The following is a 27333-nucleotide window of genomic DNA, read 5'->3' as shown; positions in this document are numbered from 1 at the left end:
CAGGCACAGAGACCCCTCAGACCTCCTGGTCTCTCCGGAACAGCCAAGCGCTTCCCACCGAATCATGGGGTGGACCCACCAGGTGCCTGCGGTCCTGCTCCCCAGAGCCCTTGGCCACCCTTGGTGGCTCGGCACGGAGCCACGGCCATGGCAGTGAGCCACCGCCTCCAGGAGCCGGGTGCAGGGATAGCCCGGGCCCCTCAGCGGGACGCAGATGGGATGGATGGGTTGCAGAGGGCATGCAGTGATAGGCTGCAGGTGCCCGGTGGTTCGGCCGCTCCAGGCTGTGACCAGGTGTTGGCAGCAGGGCTGGACGCTGGTGGTGCTCCAGTCTGTGCCAGCAACCGCCGGCACTGCAGAGACCGCTGCCGGGGGGTGAGGCCCCGCAGGCCCGGCTGCCCTCGCGCCGGCTGTGGGAGCGCAGTCACTGGCAGGGCAGAGCCAGGCTGGGGGTCTCTCCAGGCAGTGCCCCTCCACCGGCGCACGCTGCCCCGGCAGCCGCTGAGCGGAGGCGCGCGGCCTCGGGAGCCGCCGCCAAGGCGCCCTGTGAGGAAAGGCCTCCCCTCTCGCGCAGGTTCTCCTCAGCACAAGCAGCGCGGTCAGCCGTTCGCTCACAACCCAAGCGAGCGGGGCCTGCGGAGAGAGGCCCAAGCACCCGGTGAAAACACTCGGCTCGCGGAGCCACGGAAAGCCTCCGCGGCGCCCTCCGTGAGCACCACGCCCCCCCGCCCCGAGAAGGTCCTGCCCTGAGCGATGCTGACGGCACCGCCCCGAGCCGCGGAGCCGACCCCACGGCGAGGCTGCGGGGGGAGCCGGGAGACGAGACGAGGCGACGCGCCCTGCCGGAACCACCCGCCCCGCCACCGCCCGCCGCTGTGAGGCGGGGACGGGGCGGGGCAAACACGAGTCCCACCCCCACCATGGGCGGTCCCGCCCCCGCGGAGCTCGGCCCCGCCCCTCGCCGCCTGCGCGCTGAGGTGGCGCGGCGGGGCGGGGCGGGGCGCGGCGGCCGGGCCGGGCGGGCGGCGCGGGGCCGGGCCGGGCCGGGCCGCGGGATGCGGGCAGCGGGGCCGGGGCCGGGGCCGGGCGTTTGGGCCGCCCGCGGGGCGCTGCCGCGGACCCTGCTGATGGTGCTGCTGGCGGCGGCGGCGGCGCTGTGGGCGCGGGCGGCCGCCGCCAAGCCCTGCGCCGCGCCCTGCTCCTGCCGCCGCGGCCTGCTGGACTGCAGCCGGCACCGCCTGCCCGGCGGGCCGGGCCCGCGGAGGATCCCGCCGCTGCCCGCCGGCACCACGGGCCTGTGAGTGAGCGCAGGGGGCGGGCGGAGGGGCGCGGCGTGGGCCGCGGGGCCTAGCGGGCGGCGGGCTGTGGCGCTAGGCCGCGGCCTAACGGGCGGCGGCGGAGGGGTGGGTGTGCGGGGCCGGGGCCTGGGCCTAGCGGCGTCCCGGCGGGGGCGTGCGGGGCCCGGCGGCGGAGGGCCGTACGAGGCCGGGGCCTGCGGGAGGCCTCCGGCCGCCGCGGTGTGGCTCTGGGGCGGGCGCGGCCGGCCGCAGTGGCCGGCGGTGCCGGCGCTCGGTGTCCGTGGGCTGTTCTCACGGGCCCGGAGCGCCGTGGGCAGTGCTGCGGCGGCGGGGGAGGAAACAGGCGGCCGCCGGCTCCGGAGCCTGGCTCGCAGGAGCAGCGGCAGCGGCCGAGTCAAAACCGCAGGAGCGGAGGAGGGTCTGGCCCCGCTGTGCCAGCAAGCGCCCGAAGGAAGGCTCCATGCTTCGGGGTCGCCGAGGCACAGCTTTCCTGCCTTTCATATCCTGGTACACGACAGTAACGTTTGAGAGGAGCATGAAGCAGAAGCAGGTTGTGTGGTTAGTAAGACTTTTGGCAACGCCAGTCAAGCCAGGACTTAACGTTTATGTCAGGTCAGGCTGTAGGACGCAGTCCCTTATGATTGTCCTTGGAAGTACTCCCTTCTGGCTCCTGACTTCAGCCGGGTACTGTGGCAGTTCCTACTGCTTCTGATTTCCTCTGCATCCCTTTGCCGCTTTGCGACTCGGTGACTCCTTCCTTCTCCCTCAGGAAAACCATTCTGGACTCCCCTTGACATTTGCTGCCATTGTTTTTCTGAAAAAAAAAAAAAAAAAAAAAAAGAAAACGGACAAAAGAACTAAGAGCCACCCTTCATCTCTGCTCCCAAGACTTCAGACAATGTGCTAAATACACAGTGTTCACACGGGTTGAATGCGGTACGCCTTTATCTTTCCTTGGCCATTACTGTTATAGTCACCATTGGGTTTGTCACCTTTGGCTAAAGCGTACTCGGGTGGAAGAGGTGCTGAAGTATGAGGGATATCAAATCCCTCTTTTGTGCACAGGGGAGTTCTTGGGCCCTCTTGAAATGATAATCTTTCCCGGTTGATAAAAGTAACATTATTCCAGACCAAGAGGGAAAAAAAGCCTCTTTGGAAGATAGTATAAACATACAAACCACTGTTCAGTTAACTCCAGGCATTCCTTTAGCAGGACTCAAGAGTCTGATCTGTATTAAAAACTGGGCATGTCTAAGGAAGCTTGTCACCTTCTTGCCCCTTTGTGGTTCTGTAGTTCTTTTTTTTCCCTGCATGGTAAGCAACTGGAAATATTTAAGAGAAAATGTGTATTTCAGCACAGAAATACCACTAACTTGTCTGTGAAAACACTCATGTTTAGAAAGGTATGAGGATATCTTAACATTAGCACTTGTCAGGGAAGGTGTCAGTGCCCGGAAAAGTGAGTTGGCAGTTCATCAGGTGGCTAATAAGCAAAACAATATCCATGCTGTTTGGAGAGCAAGTTTTCAAGCTTCAACAAATACTTGTATCTTTCTCCAAGCTGATAGAGGGTGTGTTTAAAACTGCTTGGCACAAAACGCAATGGGAAGAAGTGGTGCTGGCGCTGTGCTATGTTATGCAATCTGACATGTGCTGCAAACAATAATTAAGTGTATCATAGAATGGTTTGGATTGGAAGGGACCTTAAAGATCAGCTTGTTCCAACCCCCCGCAATGGTCAGGGACACCTTCCGCTAGACCAGGTTGCTCAAAGCCCCATCCAACCTGGCCTCAAACACTGCCAGGGATGGGGCATCCACAACTTCTCCAGGCAACCTGTTCCAGTGCCTCACCGTCCTCACAGTGAAGAATTTCTTCCTTACATCTAATCTAAATCTACCCTTTTTCAGTTTAAAGCCATTAACCCTTGTCCTATCACTACATGCCCTTGTAAAAAGTCCCTCTGGCATTCTTGTAGGCCCCTTTAGGTATTGGCAGGCTGCTGTAAGGTCTCCCTGGAGCCTTTTCTTCTCCAGGCTGAACAACCGTAACTCCCTCAGCCTTTCCTCAGAGGTGTTCAAGCCCTTGGATCGTCTTTGTGCCCCCCCCCCCCCCCCCGGACCCACTCCAACAGGTCCTTGTCTTTCCTGTGCTGAGGACCCCAGAGCTGGGGGCAGAACTGCAGGTGGGGTCTCACCAGAGTACAGTAGAGGGGGAGAAACCCTCCCTCGACCTGCTGGTCATGCTTCTTTGGATGCAGCCCAGGATACGGTTGGCTTTCTGGGCTGTGAGCACACATCGCCGGGTCATGTTGAGCTTCTCGTCAACCAACACCCCCAGTCCTTCTCCTCAGGGCTGCTCTCAATCCATTCCGTCTATGTTCTCTGTTGTGGCTTTCAGGATTTTGGCACGTGAAGTGTGTGTGTGTGACATTTTTTCTTCACTAGGACTGCTCTAGCAGTTCTGAATCTAAATGAGCTATAATGCATACAAGCTGTTTAAAATTAATCAAAGCTTAATTTGTCTCGCATGAAAAAGTCCTTCATGTGCTTTTCCCTCTTAGTTCTGTGATATCATTTCACATAACTTTGAGGACTAAAAATTCTTGGTTTTCCTAACCCTTTCAAACTACTTGCAGGTGATGCTTCCAGTGTGTGGGGTTTTTGGTTTTGTTTGGTTTTTTTGCTTTTAATAAGGCCAGGAGAGTACCTTCAGAACTTGTTTTCATGATGGAAGTATTCAGGCAACTGTAACGTCATTTTTCCTGCTGAATTGCATATGTTTTGTGGATAACCTGGCAGGTGTTGAAAAGGGTAGGGAAGTCAAGAAGTTACTGAATATTTTTTGATATGTCTGCATCTTAACATTACATTCTTTAGAACAAAGGATGCAAGCCCTGTTTGTAGGGCAGTCATCTGTAGGGGGAAAGGGAAGCACGATGCTGGTGGTCGCTGCCTTCCAGTCCTGTACTAGTGCCTGACAGTGTGTTTATGTATCCTGGTAACTAGGGAGACGATGAATAAAAGTAGCATAGGTATCAGTTAATTAGTTCAGCAAGTTCCATTCATAACAGGTTTTTTGGGTGAGCTTATGTATTTTCAGCTCAAATGGCTGGCTGCCTTGCTGCATCAACACCTTTACCAGCACAGTGCCACAGGGGAGGAAGTGGGTATGCTCAGTTGGGCTGAATTAAGATCGTTCTCCAGGACTAAGTATACAGTAATCAGTTTGGTGTGTGCGTTCTGTTTTATTTACTTGAGATGAATACCACTTAAGCTCAAAATGAATGTTTAGATGATTTTATATACAATACCAGATGAATCTCTAAAATACAAGTTTTGCATGTTTGCTCTGTGTCTTGCATAACATGGGCCTCAGCAAAAATGCAAGTGTTTCTAAAATGACGGGTTCTTCAGTTTTGGCTTTTTCGGAGCAAGGGAATTATATCTGGTTCTGCATGATAGCAGGAATCTTAGCTGTGTGATTGAACTATAAACACAGAAAATGAGATAATATATTTCACTTTGTATTTACTGATCAGTCAGTCTATTTCAAAAAGCATCAGTAACAGTAACTAGATATAAATAATGTCAGAACTGTTTTATGTATGAACTATACCCAACTTCTTGAACGAGGACTTACTGTTAATGAAATCTTTGTTGTAGTCCAAATCTGAGTAATAATAGAAAAATACTTGCCTGGGCTTTCTAAATTAAAATCTTAATTTCTAACTTAGTTGTAAGACAGTAGGCTGGGGGTGGGGGATAGCTTAATGTTAGCAGATCCTCATCACCCAGGCCCCATGCCTGTCGGTGTTTAAGAGGCATTTGGACAATGCCTTTAATAATTTGCTGTAACTTTTGGTCAGCCCTGAAGTGGTCAGGCAGCTGGACTAGATGATCATTGTAGGTCCCTTCCAACTGAAATATTCTATTACATTATATTCTTCCTGAAAGCCTTAGAAAAATCAAGTTTCTCTTTTCTTTGCATATTAATCTGACTCCTGAGATCTTTGTCAGTGCCCGCTAACCATGCCTGACACACAGGTTGGTCTGGCTCAGCACCCACGGCATGGTTTTGCTCATCAGCGTATTATCTGGACACCCTGAGGAGTGTGTTACTGTCTTCTGTGTCCATTGTCTCATCCTTCCTCCGTGTTGCGCTCGGGTCCTTTGGAAATAGTGTGGCTTAGTACTCCCGGTCTGGTTAAACCCGCTGCTACCAAGATTAGTCTCCTCAGCACTGGCTGGGTGCCTGCATGTTTGAAAGATCCAGGAAAGAGTTGTCTTCCTCTGGGATTTGGGATCAGTGCTGCCCCTGCCGCTGTGAGTGTCTGATGGCTCCCACTGGCCGTGCCGGGCTCCTTCGGTATGCCCAGAGCCCCGGGGCTGAGCTGGGCTCCGGCTGTGGTGGGCAGGGTGGAGCCAGACGGACCGAGAAGGTGTCCTGAGCGCTCAGCCTCTCCTGACATGGGAAGGCTGCTCTAGGAGCAGTTCATACTCGGTTGGTTTTATGTGTTATTGGCATTTAGGATGGGTTAATTACTACGTATATTGAGGGAGCAGGCCTGCAGAGTGGCGTTCAGCGGCTGCATGTGCATTGTTCTCTTTTCCAGGTTCTCTTGATTTTTTTTTAAGTTGTAGGAATAAATAATTGTTTGCAAACCTGTTTGCTGCTGTATCTGTGTAATTTACATCTTGATGTAATTAAAAGAATACATTAAGAACCGTCTGACTTGCCATGACACCCAGGATTTTAATAATTCATTGCTAGAACAGTATCTTTATTGCTGAGCCTGAGTGGAAGTTAACAACAAATAGTCTGTCAAGTCCTTGCTCTCTCCCAATAGATTCTGGTCTTACAGATGAAAAGTATATCTGGTGCCATGAGCACTGGGGTGAATAAAACCAGGTCCTGCTCAGGTTGTCTTCTGGTTAGTGGCAAGTCTTCCCTGCATGGAGGGTTCTTGTGGCAGCGTTAACACCCACCGACGGATGCTTACTGGTACTTGGCGAGGGTTAAATTTGTACCGCAACCCCTTCTTCAGTCAGGGCATCGGTACAATTTCTTTTCTTTCCCTAGTCATGTTTTTTGGGCAGCTTCGTGTCTGTACAGGTTTGACCCTTGGGGTAGTCGAAGTCGACCACAGGCCCAAAGCTATTGCAAGAGTAGACAAGTGTGTGGGTGCCGACTGCCTGAGCCTGGTTGTCAACAGAAATATTTTTAACTGTGATCAATTACACTTTACTATTCTTTTTAACAGATACATAGTAGTTTTGTTCTTAAAGGGTATTTTTGTCTCCTGTGTCAGCAGAGCTGCAGCCTGCCTTATAATCTGAAAACCAGCTGTAGTAAATATGTACTGTGCTATGTCTGTAATCATTAAAGAGAATCAGTGATACAGGACCTTATCAGAGAAGCTCATCAGGAGGTGAACAGCTTTTGCTGAAAATAGCTCATGATACCTCTGTCCTTGACATCAGAAATGGAGTGAGAAGTGTGAAGCCTTGCTGACAGATAGGCACAACTAGCTAACAGAGACAGACTTTTTGATTTAATAGGAAGTGTCCAGTTATTTATGCACCTGTCAGCAGTTTTCTGACTGTGGTGAGGATATCAGTCGTGTTTCATGAGCTCGGTGGCACTGACAGGCCTGTTCCAACACATGACGGCATAAGCTTTGGGGACTCATCTCTGTTCTGCACTTGTGCCAGAAAGGCATCAAAAAGATGAGTTGGTTTCACCCTTTGGACTGATGTCTGTCCATCCTCACTGGTATGGCTAGAACCAGGTTTCCATCACAAATGTGATTTTTTTCTTTTTTAAATTTTTTTTTTGGTCATGCTTTGACTCATGTCACAAAATAGAGATAGTTCCTGCCCAAAGAGTTAGCTCTCAGAAGTGGACTCCCCCCTCCCCCCCTCAACACTTTATGCACCAAGTCCAAGGCAAAAGTAAAATACTGCTTTAAAGTTAAAGCAATGGGAATAGCATCAACATCCAGTATGGGCTTTAAAACCAAACCAGATTTAATGACTCTCTTGCCCATTTAATACTCCAACTCCTGCATTTGTTTCCTATAAGCAAAACCAACTGGCACTAAAGCATGCCTTCTGTAAGCTTCCCAGCCTCATGTTTCTCTCCCCTCCAGCTTGTTTGGTAATTGTGTGTAGTGTGTATGTTGTTCCTTTAAAATAAGCCTGCCTTGACTAGTCAGCATCTTTGAAAAGCTGGGCAGGCGGACAAAATGGGGATCATTGCTACAGGAAACAGTTCAATAACAGGCGTTTTGTAAGAAAGATAGGCAAGTATTGTCTGTAAAGCTATGATTTAAAGGAAAAATATTTTGGTCAGGTATGATCTTTCTTTCAAGAAGCCTTTTTAACAAGAAGTTATTTGATTCAAGTAGAGAAATAGAACTGTCTAGAGTTTTATTGTGAGTGACCACTAGAAGAAGCTAGGAGGAATCTCTTCTTCGTTTGGTGAAGGAGGAATTGTATGTATCATAAATGTGGTTTAAAACTTTTAGGTTGAATAAAGCATACATGTTTGTGGGTGGTTTGTTTGGTTTTTTTATTGTTCCAGAGTAGAATAACTTTTCTCTCTGTTCTCTAGGGATTTAAGTCATAATCATTTATTGTCATCCAACTGGAGCATTGATTTGTCTGTTCATACACTACAAGAAGTGTAAGTTGTTTTTTATGAGGATAAAATCTAAAGATATCCTACCTAATTCTAATTAGTGCGTTTCATTGCATGTCTAGATATCTGGTCTAACTTGTAGAAATATTCAGTGTCAGTTAATTAAAAATGGATGCTCTATGTTGGCAACACATTTTATGTGTAAAACTGATGCTTTGTGAGCAGAAAACTTTTTCATTAAAGATTACAAGACCGATATTTTTAAAAAGAAATGAGAAGTGGTTGTTTTGACTAAATCTGATTCTAAATTAAAGAGAAGTAATAGTATTCACAAAAATGGTAAAAACTAGTATGTTTCACTCTTAAATTGTTCAAATGATTAGTACTTAAGCTTTTGGGGAGTCTCTTTTGTCAACTACTAAGTATTAACATAACAAAATTGTTAGATGCGTTCTGTGATATGAATTATTTCTGCTGTGTACAGAAGGGGGTTGCTTCTCTTTGAAGTGCCAGTAATCTTTTTTGTTTTTATTTTTAAGGAAAATGAATTACAATGAGCTAAGTGAAATTCCATATTTTGGAGAAACAACTTCTAATATAACTCTTCTCTCATTGTAAGTAATAGCTTGTCTGCCTTTTTCTTGTTTAACAAATGGGAGAATTTTATTAGAGTTCTGCTATCAAGTTGTAGGAAAACATAGCTCCTTTTGTCTTGAAATACTACTCATCTAAAGTGCTTTAGGGAATATGTAAGCACTCTCTAAAGAAATACAAATCAGTTAGACAATCAAGTCACCCTAAATTACCAATAAAATGCAGTCAACCAAGGCAGGCAGCTTTGAAGGGGAGGGATTCAGCCTAGGGGTGACAGTTCCCACAAGGAACAGCCCAGCTACAGGCCCCAGAATTTGAATCTATTCATATGTCAAGGTGGCAAATAGCTCTTGGATTTTCGGTATTGCTTTAGGAATCAACACTTTTGAAGTGTGTGTTACATGTCCCATTTAAGAGGCTTGCAATAACGTTGATACACAGAATCCTGTAACTGTTTCAGCTGTGCAACTTGAAGGATGGGATGTTTTGATAATTGTATTTGTTGCTGGTATTTTTCAGGGTACACAACACCATTCCAGAAATAAATGCTGAGCAACTCCAAGTTTACCTTTCTTTGGAAAATCTAGATCTTAGTTCTAATCTTATCTCAGAAATTAAAGCTTCTTCTTTTCCACGGATGCAACTGAAGTACCTGTAAGTATGAGTGATCTGTTATGTCTGGGATTCCTGGCTCTACAACAATAATGTTGAAGACCTCATCTACTCTAAGTTACTGTCTTAAAGTAGGCAGTCTTGCATGGCTTTGAACTGATAGTAGTGCCTTAACATAGCTACAAATGTGCTTGAAATAAAATACTTTTCATACCAATCTGTATTGCATTTTCTCAAATAGTATGGAAAACAGTAACTGCTGTTGTCAAAGTGCAGGTACTTCACCCAGCAGGGACATGGAATGATTTCTGCCCATTTTGTGTAGATCACTGTTGACACCGTTTTAACCATGTCTAACTGAAACATGAGCATGCAGTAAAAATCAGCTCCTAGCACTGATTCCTTTGGGAAAAATGATTTAGTTTGGTATACCACCATTCAGATTTGTGATGTGACTTCACAGGGAACTTGAGTTCTAATAATAAGTGGTTGCTCTGAAGTGCTTGTGCAGTTGTGTTCATAAAATTGTCCATGTTCTGAAAGGCCTCTTTTCCTCTTTCTTTCCTAGGAATCTCAGTAACAACAGAATAACTACTCTAGAAGCAGGCTGTCTTGATAACTTATCTAGCTCACTAATGGTGGTAAAGCTGAACAGAAATAGGATTAGTGTGATTCCACCAAAGATCTTCAAATTGCCTCATGTGCAGTTTCTGTAAGTAGCAGTCTTGAAAGCTTAAAAACATGGTGTTTGCAGCTGTGTTGTTCATCTCAATATGTGTTCTTGACTTTCACAAAGTGGTGCTTATTGAAAGATGTCTTAATATTTGAATGTCATCTTTATCAAAGGGAACTGAAAAGAAACCGGATTAAAATAGTGGAAAGCCTTACATTCCAAGGACTGGAGTCCTTAAAATCCTTGAAAATGCAGCGCAATGGGATTAGCAGACTAATGGATGGAGCATTCTTTGGCCTGGGTAATATAGAAGAATTGTGAGTATGCCTAGTGGTGGAATTTCTTTTAGGGACTCTAGCTGTGGAGGGTTGTGTCCTGTATGGCTTCCCTTACATCAAGGCTGTACTGAGATATTGATGAGCTTCACAAGAAATACAGATCTGTATTTCCCCATTATTTTGGTATCATGTTTGGTTATTTCAGAGGTGGAAAGATATTGGCTCTCTCCCCAACTTCTTTCCACTCGATGATCAAGAATGCTTTGATTCTGTAGGTTGCTTTTTGGTGGTTTTCATTTGCGCTCCCCATAACATGGGATGGTTCTTTGCTGTGTGACTGTTCGACAGCGATAGCGCAAGGGTATGCCATGCAGTGTTAGCAAAAGATTTTTTTTAAAAGTATTCATTGAGAACAAAGATTACCGTTTTGCTTCTGCCACTGGATCTTTGCAGCTGTTGTTGAGTTACTCAGTTCTTCATATACTTTAGTTCGTTATTTTGATTTCAGTGGAATGAATATAATCATGTATTTCAGGTTGCCTAAGGCTTAGTGTTAGTAAATAATTTTGAGATCCACAAGATGAAATTTTTGTAAATATACATTTCATTGATTATCTATTTGGCAAATGTTTTTCCTTCTAATTCCTTAGAGAACTGGAACATAATAACTTAACAGAAGTAAACAAGGGCTGGCTGTATGGTCTGCGGACATTGCAACAACTCTATGTTAGCCAGAATGCCATTAACAGGATCAGTCCAGATGCATGGGAGTTCTGCCAAAGACTTTCTGAGCTGTAAGTCCTGGGCTGCTTTTCATTGGGGATTTTGTAATATTGCAATAACAGATTGGATAGCACATATGTAGGAAGAATGAATTGCCAAAGGAAGTACTCAATTTCCTTGTTAGGCCCATGGTAATGCTGTGGATTTTACTTATATTTGTAAGTGTTCTGTTAGAGAAATTAATCAAAATGCAATAGTCGATTAAGTTCAATAGTATCTTCATAATTAATCCCCCTCTACTTGCCTTTAAAAGTGCATGTTCAATGTTTCTAGAGACTTGTCGTACAACCAGCTAACTCGCCTCAAGGAGTCTGCCTTTGTGGGACTTGGTTTATTGGAGAAACTAAACCTGGGTGACAATCACATTAGTCACATTGCTGATGGTGTGTTTAGAGGTCTGACAAATCTTCGAACCTTGTAAGTACAGAAAACTTCTAGCTGAAATCTCAGTTTAATGCACTGAAGCTTTTGGAAATAAAGACAATGAATATTGTACCGTGCAAGCCTGAGATCAGTGTTTTGGCATTGTTGTGTGCTGTCCTGCCTGCAGGTATGGCAGGGCTGATAATCTTTTGGTCTGCTGAGGTAAAAGAATTGCGGCCCAGCTAAAACAAACCAACCACTTAATTTTAGTGGTGATAAGAAACAGTGGCTTGGTGACCTTGAGTGCCCAGTTGCATGTCATACCAGTTCTGAGAAGGTGTGGAGTGAATGGTCAGCCTGGACCTGTCTTTATTCCAGAGGGTTTTGTTAGGGTTGGAACCTCAGAAGCCAAGTGGTGAACCCTTTTGGTTGCGGAAGGTACGGTTTAGCCCACCCTGCTTGTGTGCTGAAGTCATAGACATAGCGTATAGGAGGGGTGTAGGATTACTTCTTGCTGTCAGAGGCACAGCTCTGCACTTGCCAGGACTTTTCATAGCAGCTGCAGCTATTGGGCATTTCTGACAAGAAAAGATGCAATCCTGGCTCTTAATAAAAAAAAAAAAAAAAAAAAGTGTCCCAAATAGATCTGAATAGTTGTAATAATCCTAAACAATGGTAGTTGAGAAAGGAGTGAAAGTTTATAACCCCTCTGTCAGTTCATTAAATAAATGCTTAAATAAGCAAACTTACCAGAGAGATTTATGTAAGCAGTCATATTCTGTTAACCTTAATGCAACCTTTTAATGAAATAATTAAAACTAATTTCTTAGATTTAGAGTAGCATGAAAAAGAACAAGAGCAGATTAATTAGTAGGTTTTCCTGGGCTCCTCAGGGGCGTCAACAGCTGAGAGGCTGGCCATTTGCTTCGGGGTTGGAATGCGCGGGACAGAGGGCGGTGGTGATTAACAAGGCTCCAAGCATTTGTGCCCAGCCAAGCATGAGGAGCCAACTCCTCGGTTCACACAATGAGGGGCTTTTCTTTTGGGTTGCTCACTCATTTTGCTAAGTGGTCTGAGTAGTGGAGTGTAAAAGTACTTCAAACAACAGGAGATACCGTGTTGCTGTCAGATTAGTTCCATTGTTGTTTGTATACTGGTTGTTTCAATGCTAAGGCTGACATAAATATTTCTCTGTATGTTCAGCTCCTGCCTCTATTCTGCAATGTAGCTTTAATTAACGAGAATAAATCATGAAACTGTATATTAAGTACAAGGTAATAAGAGCAAAATGGGATTAAAGGTGTATCTAAGAATAGCACTGAAGTTTTACATCTTACTGCGTTATTTACTTCATAATACTGTGAGCAGTTTGGCATTGAGACCCCTCCAGCATTCACAATCTAAAATTCTGAAGCAGACCTGGAGATAATTCTAGAAACAAGTTTCATAATCACAGGAATTAGCAATTTGGGAATAAATTTGGCATATTATTCATCTAGTCGTTCTTATTAGATCACATCCATGTCAAGTACCTTAGTTTGGATAATTTTCAAAGAGGAAAATACTTAATGTGAGCAAGTATCAAGGTCATATTTGTTAAGACCTTGTGATGCATGAATCATGAAATTCTTTTCTTTTTGTCCTAAACTTTAAAGTGTATATATATTAATTGTGGAAATGATTGCTGTGTGGTGTTAAGAACAAGACTTCTGTATTTCAAAGTAAGAAAAATAAGAAAATAATGTGTTACCATTGACGATGTCCTGGAGGTTGATCCCAGTCTCTTCCAGGATGTTTCTACGCAATTTACAGTCTTGCCCAAGGGAAAGCAGATACTTCATTTTTCTGCCATTGGCACAAGGAAAGAAGTGTTTATATGAGATGATGCATACAATTGCCTGTATATGTAGCTAGCTTTCTGTGTCACTTGACTTGCTTGGAAGCTCCATCAAGCTGATGCATCTAATATCTAGTAAAATGCTGTACAGACTATTTTTTGTTGGTCTATTTTCCTTGAAACACACTCCTGTCTGCAGGGACTTCTGTGCACAATGGTATCAAAACAGATGAAAACTGTGGCTTTGACAGAAACTCTTGGCTCAGTCCATGCCTTTCGGGCTAAAAATGCAGCTGAATTTATTTCTCCTTCTCTCTAAAAATCATTTAATCCTCTCTGAACCATATTGCTGGATTGCTTTTGCTGTTTAGACCGCTCTTCTATGTGAGGGGCCGAAGTGCTGTGCAGAGGTCAAACAGAAATCCCATTAGCTGGTAACAAGATTTGTGAGCAGAATATCAACTTCATTCTGAAAATCTACTACTTTGTGCCTGGCAGCTTTACACTGTAACCTGTGTGTAATCTCTTAATATGCTAATGCTATTATAAGCCTGTTACTCAGGAAGATTAATGCTGCTAGTGTATTGGTTAATTCACTTACATGAACCAACTTGCTTCAGGAGCCTCTCCCAGCTTCTGGTAAATAGTCCATCACATGACAAGTGCTAGTCAGACTGGGTCTTTCCTTAAATACCACATCAAGAAGTTGTACTGCAGAATTTGTTTGTGGTTCTGTCTGCAGCACTGATCTTGAACGATTCTATTTTCCCTTGCATCTCTGAAATGGGATATTCATCTTCTGACAAGCTAGTTTTATAAAAGATTTTTGAGACCTTCCAGGTGATACTGTGCCAGAACACCATAGCTGGCCTGTACAACAGTAAGTTCTCTTCCCTAGCTCACCACTAGCAGGGGTCATGATGATGTTATAAGGCTTCTTTATAAGAAAGCTCTTCTCCTGCAGGGACTTGCGGAACAATGAAATCTCTTGGGCCATAGAAGATGCAAATGAAGCATTTGTGGGACTTGGCAGGCTGGATAAACTGTATGTATTACAAACCATTGAGATGGCAGTACTTCTCAGGCACGCGGAGTAGAGGGAGAGTGCAAAATATTGAGTAATAGTAAATTAGTGGCGTGAGGCAGAAAGCCTTTCTAGTTGGCAGCTGTATTCAGTGTGTTTCCACTTGTGTGCTACAACCTCTTGATAGGGGTTTGGGTTCCATGTTCAGGAGCGTTGGATCTGTGTAGCACTGGGTCACCTAGCAGCACCAATTTGAAGAAATTAAGAATAAGTATTTGACTGCATTTATTATTGAATAGCCCAGTCCTGCTGTGTGATGATTGTCACTTTTTGTGGTTCTTTAGTTTCGGTAAAAGTTATTGCTTACCAAAAAAAAAAAAAAAAGGCAAACCAAAGTATTTTTGAGCAAATATGTAACACTACTGAATTAACAGCTTTTTGGTACTTAGACTGCACATTTCATCTAGTGCCATGTGCTTTGTGGAAGGCTCCATCCTGTGGAGCTACAGACATTGCTTATAACAAACAGCTTGGTATGAGCGTGCAGTCTCAGGAACTAATGTGATTGTGGCCAATTTAGGAAGTTATTGCTCTGCTCCCAAGTTCTACTTATCACTGTTTCATTCTGCTGTCTTAAATTACCTTCTGACACATCTCTAACCCAGATCTCTAAGTTGAGAATGGAAAAGAAACCCTGTTCTTGGGAAAACTAGTTGAGCCTTTAAGCTCAAAAAATAAGGTTGATCTTTTAGTGCCGCTAGAATTAGAAAATACTTAGTTAAACATCATAGGGAACTTCTTTTGGGTCTTATTTATGATCATATTGACATTCAGACTGGTTTCTGGGTTTGGGGGGGCTTTGTCTTTCAGAATCTTGCAAGGAAACCAGATTAAATCTATTACCAAAAAAGCATTCTCTGGTCTTGAAGGACTTGAACATCTGTAAGTACTTTACTTTGTAGAACTTCTGACTATTTGTCAACTTCAGTCTTGTATTCTCTGTCAAATTTTCAAAAATTTAACTGAAGGTAGCATATGAAATCATACTTAACCATTATTGTTCTCTTTGTTTAACTTAGAGATTTAAGCAACAATGCAGTAATGTCCATCCAAGAAAATGCATTTGCCCAGGCTCACCTGAAGGAGCTGTAAGTTCATGACAATTATTTACAGATTCTTTACAAGTCCTACCTTGTAAAGAATCCTTCAGCCATTGTAGGATTGGCTGAAGTTGACTGGAGTGTGTCTGCTTTCATCGTGAAATATTTAAAGCAATGCTGGTAAATTATCGACTCAAAGTCAGTAGCAGTATACTTAGATTTAAGGTTTGATAAAATCTGCACCTCTATTTCCTTAGTTGCAATTAGTAGAAAATAATTATTTTTTTTTTCAGTGCTGAACCATTCTGTTTTTCATATCTTATGGGTTTGCAGCAAGCTAAGCACATGCTGGTATGTAGACAGTGAATGAAAGAAATAATTCATCAGGAATCTTTCGGAGGGGTTAGCAAGACCTACATTTTGTCTTCCCATTTTTGGGGCTAGGGAAAGACTTTAAAATTCACAACTAGGCAAGAATTTTTACTTGCTCAGCAGATGCGTAAGCTGCTAGAGCCTCTTGTGATCTTCAGACATTTAAAGTATTATAATGTGAAGTGACCTTTACACCCAAGACTAATCCTACTGTAACGCAGTCATGTCTCTGAGATAAAGTCTCTGAATATCGTGTAATCTGTTTTAAAACTGTTACTCAATTAGTTAATTTTGGCCAGATGGACTAAGTCTGCAAGATCTGCCAGTTTGAGGAGACACGTTTTAGGTGTTAAAGACTTTCATTGCCTTCTCTGAAGTATCTTAAAAGTGAGGATTTGTTGGTATGCATGGGCAAACAGCAGGATAGAATTGTGGCTTGTTTGCATGCCTCTCCTCTCTCACTACTGGATTCATCTAGTGGCAGATCACTTCTTGTTAAAATGCTGGACTTTCTCCAGTCAGTCATACTTGTACATAATATTTAGGAAGCTTTGAAATCAGATGGTGGGGGAAAAAGTGACCCATCATTGTCTCCTGTTTGCAGGTCTTCTGTGGAGCAGAGAAAGCAATCTGCAGTAGATACCTGTATAAAACAAATCACTTTGATTCTTAAATATTAATTAGCTGGCATGAAAATGAGTATTGAGGCTTATACTCCTTTCCTAATGGCAAGTATGTTTAGTTTGAGACATAGAGCTGCTCTGCAGTGTTATGTTCCCCTTTAATTGCTTTAAAGAGGAATGGGATAATTGTAAAGACAGGCTTAATATTTTTTTTTAGAAGTTGAAAATCCAAGGTTATTTTCTTCAGAATTAAAAAGAAATGTAAGGTTTTAATGCTCACATGGAGGGAAGGTTTTTCTGGATTGTTTATAGCCTACGTAACTAACATTTTATAATAAATACCTGTAGGCATAAAAGAATACTGGAAATCTTGAAATTACTGAACGTATGTGCTTTAAGTTGTTTTGCTGCATGAAATCACGTGTAGGAATGTGAAATACATAAACTTTAATCACACTTTTGTTTTGCCTTGTTTCTGCAGAATTTTGAACACTAGCAGCTTGCTTTGTGATTGCCAGTTGAAATGGCTGCCACAGTGGCTCACTGACAGCCATTTACAGCAGGCTGTAAATGTTAGCTGTGCTCATCCTGAATGGTTAGCAGGACAAAGCCTTCTCAGTGTGGACCCTGATGACTTTGTCTGTGGTTTGTATTTTTAATGACTTTTGATATAAAAACATGGTAACACAAGTCTGTGCAGGTGCCTTTCTGAAATCTGGCTGTAGCACTGCTGGAGGTACTTGGTCTTGGCCATGATGCATATGTGGGCCTGTGTACATCACGGGGTCTGTTTTGGAGTTTGGGATTTAGTTCTGTTTCTCTTTGCTCTGTTTTGTTGTATTTGAGCACTGAAGCTAACCTGAGGGAGTAATTCTGTGAGACTGCATTGGTTTTCATTTAGGTTACTGTTAAAAGCTGATTATGCTTCCATTCTCCCTGCTTCTGAATGCCTTTAGCTTTGGAAGAGCTGTTTGACACTTCCTTATTGGTTCTTGTCCATACCAGCAAGGCTAGAGTAGTTAATACTCTTGCACATTTTCTGATGCTCCATATCTGTAATGTTTATCTGGTCTCTGCCACCACAGTTTCGGACATAAGCCTGTTTATTTTTGTAACCAAACTGTGAGATGGAAAACTGAGGGACTCTTTGCCCAGAGTCATGTGTGAAGTCTGTGGCAGGCCTGGAAATAGTCTGGTGTTCTGGGTGAGCAGTCTGATTAGTGTTACTTGTGTAACACTTTGTGCAATTCTTTCATGCTTTTGGTGGTAAAGGCTACAATAATCATCATGTAGGCACAAGCACCCACTTCACCATTCTAATATTACCACCGTGGTGCCTGACACTGAACGCTGTGTGTGCCTACAAAAATGTCTTTGCTGAAATAATAGGTATTGAAGTAACTCTCATCGAGTGGGATGAGATAGAGTGAACTGCCAGCTTGCTATGCTTTGAATTTGTAGAACTTAGAGGCTCTTCAAGATATCTAAACTATCTGAAAATAAGTCTCAGTCCTCCATAAAATCACCTAGCTCTTCAGCTGACCATGGCTTTTGTGTGTGATCTAAATATAGCAAGTTCCAGACAATTGTACAAAATGCAGGGCGCTCCTCAAGACATGCTTCTGCTCCTCAAGACATGCTTCTACGCTGCTTGTTTTCAATGCTTATTCTGTACGCTATCTGTGGTTCTAATCCTCTTTCACAGCTTGATTTCCAACTGAAAACAGCTGAATATGTGCACCTCAAGCAGGACATCTGTTCCCAAAGCTTTCTTTCTGCTTACATTGTCTTTTGAGTGAGTTTTCTTGCAATATTATTGCAAGTTGAAGAGGAAAGTAACTAATCTCGGTGCTTTTATTTTCAGATAATTTCCCTAAACCGCAGATAAGAGTGCATCCTGAGACCACCTTTGCTCTTCGAGGCATGAATGTGACTCTGACTTGCACTGCTGTGAGCAGCAGTGATTCACCCATGTCCACTGCCTGGCGTAAAGACAGTGAAGTATTGTATGATGCAGAGGTTGAGAATTTTGCCAGATATCAGCAGCAAAGTGGTGAGGTGGTCGAGTATACCACTGTCCTGCACCTTTTCAATGTGAATTTCACTGATGAAGGAAGGTATCAGTGCATTGTCACCAATCACTTTGGCTCTAATTATTCCAACAAAGCCAAGCTGACTGTCAATGGTAAGCAATAATGGTAACAAAGGAAGGAACACTTAGCTACAAGTCTATTTTTCACTAGAGCTGGCCCAAAATAGTCTTGCAAGACTGTCTTACTGGTATTTAGAAGTATCAAATATCTTTTTATAAAGGAGGAAAGAAATGTTTGGGGTTTGTTTGGGGGTTTTTTGTGGGTGAAAAGCCTTCCATTCACTTTTCAAAAGGGGCAGATATCTCCCATGCTTTCATTATAACTAACACAATTAGTCGTTCACCTAGTTAAATGGAGGTAGAAGTCTCTTAAACTAAAAGCTCCCTCTGCTGTCTCTTCAGAACTAAGCACCTTTCCTATGTGTTTGTAAAGCTAGGGAAGATTCAACTAAAAATAACCGGTGGGACTGGAAACAAACTCTGAAAAATCAGTTATGAAGTCCTTTGTTTTTAGCCATAATGATTCTGTTTATTTTGGCTTGAGGGAAGGGAGGTAAGAAGACAGTGTTCATATCAGTAAGTAGACCGCTGATCCCTGTTGTATCTGAGAGCGGAGGTGCCTGTGTTGCTCTTGCTTGCCCAGAACAGATAATGCAGACTTGGACTGATGAGATGGAAGTTCACCTTCCCTATTACCAGGGAAGAAAAAGCATGACAAAGGGCTTAAGAAGGCTAAACTTTTTCCCCTCTCTTTTCCCCATGAGAAATGTTGTCCTTCGCATCATCTTAAATGAACACTGTAGGTACTGTATTTAAATTTGGAGGATAGGCTTTTAGAAATGACTGCTGAAAACTTGTGCAGTTCTTCAGAAGAATCTTAGGGAGAACTACAGGTGTGTTTCGGATTTGTTTGTTTTCAGATATTCTGTGCTGTGGAGCTTTTGCTGCTTTTTCCCTGGTGCTGAAAATACTGAAACTGTGTCTCCTTTGATCTAGAGCTACCTTCCTTCCTGAAAACCCCCATGGATCTTACTATCCGCACTGGGGCAATGGCCCGGCTGGAGTGTGCTGCAGAGGGCCACCCTACTCCACAGATTTCCTGGCAGAAAGATGGTGGCACAGACTTCCCTGCTGCAAGAGAGAGAAGGATGCACGTCATGCCTGAGGATGATGTGTTCTTTATTGCAAATGTGAAAATAGAAGACATGGGAATCTATAGCTGTATGGCACAAAACACTGCAGGTGGTTTGTCAGCAAATGCCACACTGACTGTGTTAGGTAAGTGGTGTGCTAATCTGTGCTTGCATATGGATCCCTTCACTTCTGCAGTGGTAGTGTAGCTTATCTGTAAGTAGCAAGCTTAAGTCCTAAAGAGTGAAGTTATAGTACAAAGAGCAGGACTTGACATGATTTTTGAACAGTGAAGTTTTAGAAGCTAAGCTACCCATGCTGACCAGTGAAGTTAGTATTATCTTTGTAGGAGAGAACTGAGGGACATATCTCAATCCAGCAGTGTAGACTAGATAGACAATTTGTGTTGCCTTGCAACAAATTTAGTCACACTTAACATGAACTATACTGAGTAATAATGGAAGGATAGTTCCTTCTAGAGTGAAGTAATTTTTGAAGACACCGACTTGTAACTTTATGGTCATATGGTAATATAGAATTGGAATACATAAAGCAGACTGTGGCTAGCATAATTTTGGGGATGTTTGCTGTACCTGCATTTGCTGCAGTGATCCACAGAAGAGGTGAACTCATAGGATTTCCTGAATCCTGTGTTTCATTGCTCAAGTTTAGGTTCAGATTGTAAGAACAGATTTTTAAATATCATGGAGTACACACTGGTGTTGCACAATGAAGTTACCTTACAATTTTTTTATTTTTTTTTCCTCCACTGTCACAGAAACTCCTTCCTTCGTTAGGCCCCTGGAAGACAGAACAGTAACCCGAGGTGAAACTGCTGTCTTGCAGTGCATAGCTGGTGGCAGTCCTGCCCCTCGCCTCAACTGGACTAAAGACGATGGCCCTTTGACAGTCACAGAACGGCATTTTTTTGCTGCAGCAAATCAACTCCTTATCATTGTGGATGCTGGACTAGAGGATGCTGGGAAGTACACATGCATTATGTCCAACACACTGGGCACCGAGCGTGGCCATATTTACCTAAATGTCCTGGCTTCTCCAAATTGTGATTCTTCCCAGAGTGGCATTGTCCATGAGGAGGATGGCTGGACAACAATAGGCATTGTGATTATTGTCGTGGTGTGCTGTGTTGTGGGAACATCCCTGGTATGGGTTATTGTGATCTACCACATGAGAAGGAAGAGTGAAGATTACAGCATCACTAACACAGGTAAGGTGCAAAAGCAACAGTCTTCAGCCCTGTTTTTGAACCAAAACCCTTGTTAAGAGTGGTGAAATTTCTGGATTCATTACAGATGGATAAGATTGAATAACTGAAGACTTCCTTCTAAAATTCCTTCAGGGATTTGCTCAAATTTCTTCATTTTAGAGTTGGGGTTTTTTAAAATATCAAAAGTGTGTTGGTTTTATTCCTAACACAGTAGATTTGTTCTACATTGAGGGAAAACAGTGAAGTTTGGAAATAAATATTTGAATAAACTTACAAATGTTTTCAGGACCTGGAATAATGCATGTAAATTGCTGTTCTGGCCCTGTTAGTTTTGAAATAGCTATATGGATTTTTAGTCACTGAGGTAGGAAAAAGATAGCTATATGCAAGTTGAAATTCTGGATGACGTTTTTGTTAATGTGGGTAATAGTGTTGGTACTACCTTGAAATCTTCACACTTAGCTGTTAATGTCATCGATATTAATTATGCCTTGCAGAGGAGATGAACCTACCTGCAGACATTCCCAGCTATCTGTCCTCCCAAGGAACTCTGTCAGAGCCTCAGGAAGGCTACAGTAACTCAGAGGCAGGAAGCCATCAGCAGCTTATGCCTCCAGCCGGTAGCTACGTGCATAAAGGCACAGATGGTAAGCAAAGTCCTCACGTGTATTACTTGTGTTTCAGCAGGATGCCAGTGCACAGTCTAGTCCTCGTAGCTGGCGGCAGTATTGCACAATGCAGCATAATACTGCATGTTAACATCAAAGGTGACTTGTCCTAGAGTAGAATTCAGGGTAATCTGAAAATTTCCATTGATCGTTCCAAGTTTGAGGCATCTCCTGTTTTTGTTCTAGTGTTTGTTTATATTGTGCTATCAAGGCTTCTGCATTCCATGCGTATCATTTAATCTTTGGTCCAACAATGTCTGGGCTCGCAGCTGCTATGAGTGCCTTTGCATGTAGATGTCATGACTGCTGTCCTTCAGGTGCCAGAGTAATATAGTTCCCTCCAGAGGCTCTTTGCTTCAGGCTTTGTGATCTGTTCAGCAAGGCAGGGATGCCATTAGAGAATTCCTAGGTTAAATGTCAAGGTAGATTTTTATGCTGCGCCTCTCCTTTGGCATCTCAAGAGTCCAAGCGATAGAGGTGGAAATAAAGTTTGCTTGGAAGATGACTTGCTGTACCTTTTGTCCTTGGCATAAAATTACTGCCTCTGCGAGACATACAGTCCACTTGCTACAATTACAACGAAAGGGTCTACACTATGTCCCTATCTTGTTTGGATGCTTTTTAAGATATTTGTGTCACTGAGTCCACAGAGATGCTATTTTTTACCATCCAAATGCTGAGGAGCCATCCAGTCCTTATATAGGCTGTCTTTCAAAAGTGATCCTTCAGTGTAAGTTTTTCACGTCTGTCCCATGATCCGTTCCCTCTAGTCTGTAGTCCTACTACACTAGCATCTGTGTCAGGACGGAGTTGAGAAGCAGCTCGTCTCAATGACCACTTTACCATCTGCTCTCAGGTGTGTGGGCATGCAGGGTACAAGTCTGGTTTAAGAGTGTAAGCCTATGTAGATAAATATTCTAGTTTGATTCCAGGGCTGTTTCAGCTTGGTGCCTAAGTTGGTTGGACCTGCGTGGAACCCCTTTGCCCTTGAAACAGGAGAGCAAACATGAGACTGGACTTGCTCATGTCCATGGTTTTCCCCTGGTCAGCTTCAGAAGGGCAGTGCTATTGAGAATTTTGATGGTGGGGACCTAGAGCATTTGTCATGTGACTTCAGTAAACAGTCAAGCTGAGTACTCTGTTACCACGTTAATTGTATAAAGGCCCTTCAAACTGTAGTGCTGTAATACATGATCATGCTAAGATGTGAAAGAGTCTATGGAAATCAAGCATCCTTATCCTCTTTGAGAGTATTTTGTTTTTCCATTGTGTTTATCAGGTGGTGCAGCGCCATTGGTGATCTGCTCAGACTGTTACGACAACGCTAACATCTATTCCAGGACACGAGAGTACTGTCCATATGCCTACATCACAGAAGAGGACCCCCTGGATCAAACTCTCCCCAATCTCATGGTGCAGATGCCTAAGGAAACATACACAGCACGCACCCAGCATGAAACCAGTACTCTTGATAATCTCTTAGCAGACAGAGACATGTCTGTCTTCCTTACCAACCATGACAAAATAAGTGAAAAGAAAATCTCTTCCCAGCAGATTAATGGTGAGTGTCCCCTTTTCCCTTTTGTTGCTTTGTATTCCCTGATAACTCTGGCTTTCCTTGTGCTGCCCTTTACTACGGACACACAGCTAATTCTTCAAGTAACTTTAGTTTGTGGAGCAACTCATCTGTTTATTGACCACCTGTTCTCAGAACTAGCCCTCAGTTCGCATCCAGTACCCAAGAGTTGAAGAGGGTGATGTTAAAAAAATGGTCTGTCTTAATCTGCAGTTCATCTCTTAAAGCTTGTGGAATGTGATCCTTTGCATGTACTTCAAGGACATCTATTAGCTAAGAGTTAAAGCTTCACATAAGAAATTCCAGTAGCCCTGCAGTTGGAGCTGGCCTGAGTCTCAAAGAACTCCAAAAGTTGGGGTTTTTTGTTCTTGTTTTTTGTAGATTGATTGTTTTTATGTTGACTTCCTTCCAGCTAGTCTTTTTAAAAATTCATACTGAAACTCTGTGTGTTGTTTCTGGTTACTGTAACAGATTGCTGAAAAGGGAGAGCATCCAGTAAAATGTGCTCTCAAAAACAGAGAAAACCTCAGAAAGACTGTTATTGCTGAGTCGCACAACTCAAAATACCTGTCTAAAATTTGAGTGTGTTTATTATGAACTCACTCCTGTTCATCTTCTAATTTTTCTTCCTCAGAACCTTTTCAGCTTCCTTTATGGGGAGTAAACAAAGACCTAGCGCTCTCTCATTCACACTTTCTGCATCATCAGTCAGCCCGCGAGACCCCACGACCTCTTCGAAGCGAGGGCATTATTGACAGTGACCGGGAACAAGCTGCTTCACCCAGACCTTGCCACAGGTTACGTGAACATAACTTTGATTTTAATAGGACACGGAACGTTCATGACTATAGTGAAACCACTTAAGACACTAAAATGAAGTCTTGAAAGCAAATCCGTATCAACTGACTTTTTGTATTTACTACCTCAGGACTAACCCCAAGGCCAAAGATGCTTGTGTACATGTGTCTACAATTACAGGCTGACTAAACAGAGTCAGAGTCCCTAGGAGGAGGTGGCACATGCCCTTTTTCCTTGGATTTCTGTGTATTAGAAAATGGGAATGTGCAACAGAGAACACATGGAGGATTAGTGATATCTAAAAGAATAGCATTAAAACATGCATTTTCTGATGTTGGAAGCAGCCTTTGTGTTGGTGCATGCTTTGAAAATCTCTCAAGAATGCATAGCTATTTCACACTGCATTGTCTGCTTGAAAACAAATGTTCAGGGCCTCCTCATGGAATTCCCCAGTAACTGTAAGCATAAAACTCTTGGCCAGCTTTTTGTTCCTTAGACTGTTGGCAGGCATCTGTGACCAGTCTTACTTTGGGGCTTGTTTTCTCCTATGAATAATGGACTCTAGTTGTAAATAAATTTGCATTTATAAATATTTTGTATACACTAAGCATATAAATGTGTTGGCTGTAATGTAAATATATTTTTTATTATGCCAAAGTATGTATCATACTGTTAGTCTTGACAGCTGCATATCAAGCCATATGGGTTTTTTTTTTGTGGGACTGAAAGCTTGTTTCTGAGGGGATAGAGTTGTCTTTGTTTTGGAAAGAAGTGAATTTACTATAGGTATGTGGTGAAATTGCGCTATTGATTAATTTCATTGTTACATACAAGTCTGTATGCATTAAGCCTGGCTGACCTGACTGCAAGCTGATCTGTTTCATGACATTAGCAGAATTCCAAGTTTGACCCATTTAGGTGTTGAGAGGGTCCTCAAATCTCTATATTAGGCACCTGTCTTGTCCAGGAGAGCATAAAGCCCAACAGACCCTTCATTAACAAGCAGTGGTAACCTGTATTCGAGGCTGTAGGATCCAACTTCGCAGAAGTTCCTGTAAATAGCAAACAAAAAGAACAGTACAGAAAATGTTTCCTTCTGGTCATCTGGTAAAATAGCTATAAGGTGGGAGTTTTGAGTGGTTTGTTTCAGAAGTTTATCTAAGCTTTTCTCTTTAAAAAGAGCCTTGTGTATGTTGCAGAGAGGTCTTCATGTATTTTTCCTAGCTGACAGTTACATGAACTTATAAAAAGAATGTGATGAAAAGCATTGGATAAATTGGGAGAGCATTTGATAAATGCTTAGTGAACTATACTGTGGACTTTGTTTCTTCTGCACAGGCAAGAGGCATATGTAGTTTGAAACACTTGTGTCCTTTTCTGTTGTAAAATATCAGGCAAAATTGTTGCCCTGTTGAACTCTCTAATAGTTCCCTAGACCTTGGTGTGGCTAAAATGTTTAAATATTTGACAGGTGAGAAATGAAATGATATGCAGGGAACCATTCAATACTGAAAATCAGTATTTGCTGAGACAGAGGAAGCACAAAACTTCATTAGTTAGTGGGATGTGCCTAACAAAATTAGGAGGAAGAACATTATAAAGACTTCCTGAAAAGATTGTTCTCCTGGGAAGATGCACCATTGTGTAGAAGGGGTTAAAGACTCATCAGTGATGGGTTTTCAACAAATATGTTGTGCTCAGCACTAGAGTTCTTCAACATTATGCTGTATGCTTATGCCTGAAGAGCAAGGGGCTTTCTTCCTAGTCATTGTTGCATTTTTTCCAAGCTGTAGGGTATGTACTAAAATCAAAACAGCTGTGTGGTATATTTTTATAAAGACAGAAAAACCTTTTTGGACCAGCCCAAGAGAGGTATGTAAGACTTCCCATTGATCCATTCCTAGATAGAAGGGGGTGTGACTGAAGTATCAGATGCAGTCATGCAGAATCACAGCTGAAACTTTTGAGACTGTGGATTATTTGAGTAAATGAGTGAGGAAATGATGGGAATAATGATTATTTTCCCACAGCTCTTTGGGCATGAATAATAGATCTATGCAAATGAGCAAATATTATCAAGGGCTCTTTACCATGCTCTCAAAGCAACCATGGTTGCTTTGGAAGCCAGCAGCTTTAGTAGGAAGAGGATCCAATTGTCCTTGATCTTTGGGTAAAGTAGAAAAAACACAGGTGTAAAACTCTTTTTGGGCTCTGACATCTGAAATGTTTTAATAACATACATGCTAAAAGAAGAATCTTAAGTTCATTCCTGTCTGTTTTTATTTCCTCCAGGCTTTTCCTTTCCAGACAGGATTTTAGACATGGTGCTTTTTTTCAATCCAAAGTTATCTGTGTTGCAGTAACCCAGTACTGTCCATTTAAATCCAGATGAGAAAGGTCATGTCATGAAACTACAGCAGCAGAAAAGTCTCATCCTTTTGGGCTGCTTGCTGCTTTCTCCGGATACTCACACAGGCTGCTGTGGCAGAGTGCCTCTTGGCACTTGGAGACCCACAATTTCTCTCTAGTGGGAAAATAGCACCCCTCCTGCTGCTCTGTCTCCCATCGCCATTTGGCAAATGCTTGTTACTTTCTTTCATCTCTTCTGTGGAGTTGAGCTAATGCAGATCTGTCAGAGTACAGCTGTGGATGTCTAGACCTTAGGTGTACTTTGGGCACAACTCCCTAGTGCGATTGAATTCCCTTTAGGTATGTAAGATTGTGCTTGGCCAGGACCAAGGCTTTAAAATTCATGCTGACTGCACCAGAACAAACTGAAGTGCTAGCTCTTGAAGCCATTTAGGAGCTAAAGCTGCACTGATTTCTGTGAGATATTGGCCTATAAAAGCTGCCATTATGAATTAGGACATTTGCATCCTTCCATGAGCAATGGTATCTCTTTAAGGTCCATAAGCTGGTTGTAAATAGCTGAAGCTTGTAAGTAGGTGAACACCTTGCTGTGCTTAGCATTGTGGAAAAACTTCCTAGGTAGACTTGCAGAAAAAATCAGGTCTCTCTTCTTTCCCTTTTCCTCCAGGAGGTGCAGATAGGACAGAGTGGCCATTCTGCTTTCAGTAAACACAAATAGTTTCTTCAATCAATGCCAAAGTACTAACAGTACAGGAACTGGGGGTTCATAAGACAGTGTGAGCAAAACTGCTCTTGTTCCCTATTGCTATTTCCTAGTGTCTATTTATATTTTTCTCACATAAGAATGTATATTTTGTATAGCATGTGTAACATATGTTTGTCTATTGTAATATACCTTCATTCAATAAAATGCTATATACATTGAGCATCCAGTGTAACTTTGTTAGTCTGCAGATTAAATAGTTCATTTTTGTTCTATGATATTTAATTTTTGTAGCGGAAAAAATACAGTAAACTTTGCTATCTGGACATGTTCCTGGGCAGCTGGCTTCAAGTGTCCCTGCTTGAGCAGAGGGTTGGATGAGGTGACCTCCAGAGGTCCCTTCCAACCTCAACCATTCTCTGATACTGTGATTCTTATTTCAGTTTTCTAGTAGGAAACACCCTGTACACTCTTCTGAAAATGCATGAGTACTTCTCCCATGGAGCTGTTGACTTTGGGCCAGGAGACTCGCAGATCACTGTGCTCCCAACTCTGTCATCCTCCTATT

General features: G+C 43.0%; 1 protein-coding gene across 2 annotated transcripts; it reads left to right on the top strand.

Moving 5' to 3' along the window:
• The first annotated feature begins 1166 nt into the window (after window positions 1-1166).
• On the top strand, window positions 1167-26981 carry LRIG2 (leucine rich repeats and immunoglobulin like domains 2). 2 transcript variants are annotated; one of them, XM_049832057.1, is made up of 19 exons: window positions 1558-1982; window positions 2068-2234; window positions 7914-7985; window positions 8480-8554; window positions 9054-9188; window positions 9715-9858; window positions 9993-10136; window positions 10748-10891; window positions 11154-11297; window positions 14045-14125; window positions 14975-15046; window positions 15184-15252; window positions 16681-16844; window positions 18064-18384; window positions 19288-19569; window positions 20201-20650; window positions 21148-21297; window positions 22598-22879; window positions 23529-26981. In XM_049832057.1, the coding sequence occupies exons 2-19, from the start codon at window positions 2230-2232 to the stop codon at window positions 23756-23758; spliced, it is 2964 nt and encodes a 987-aa protein (XP_049688014.1). In that variant the 5' UTR covers window positions 1558-1982; window positions 2068-2229; the 3' UTR covers window positions 23759-26981. The 2 variants fall into 2 exon arrangements, with proteins under 2 accessions (XP_049688013.1, XP_049688014.1); XM_049832056.1 differs by lacking the exons at window positions 1558-1982; window positions 2068-2234 and adding an exon at window positions 1167-1297.
• Window positions 26982-27333: the final 352 nt, after the last annotated feature.

Source organism: Accipiter gentilis, chromosome 29, assembly GCF_929443795.1.
Source record: "Accipiter gentilis chromosome 29, bAccGen1.1, whole genome shotgun sequence".
Classification (NCBI taxonomy): domain Eukaryota; kingdom Metazoa; phylum Chordata; class Aves; order Accipitriformes; family Accipitridae; genus Astur; species Astur gentilis.
The sequence above is the reverse complement of the archived record's forward strand: the minus strand, read 5'-3'. Positions and strand labels throughout refer to the sequence as shown.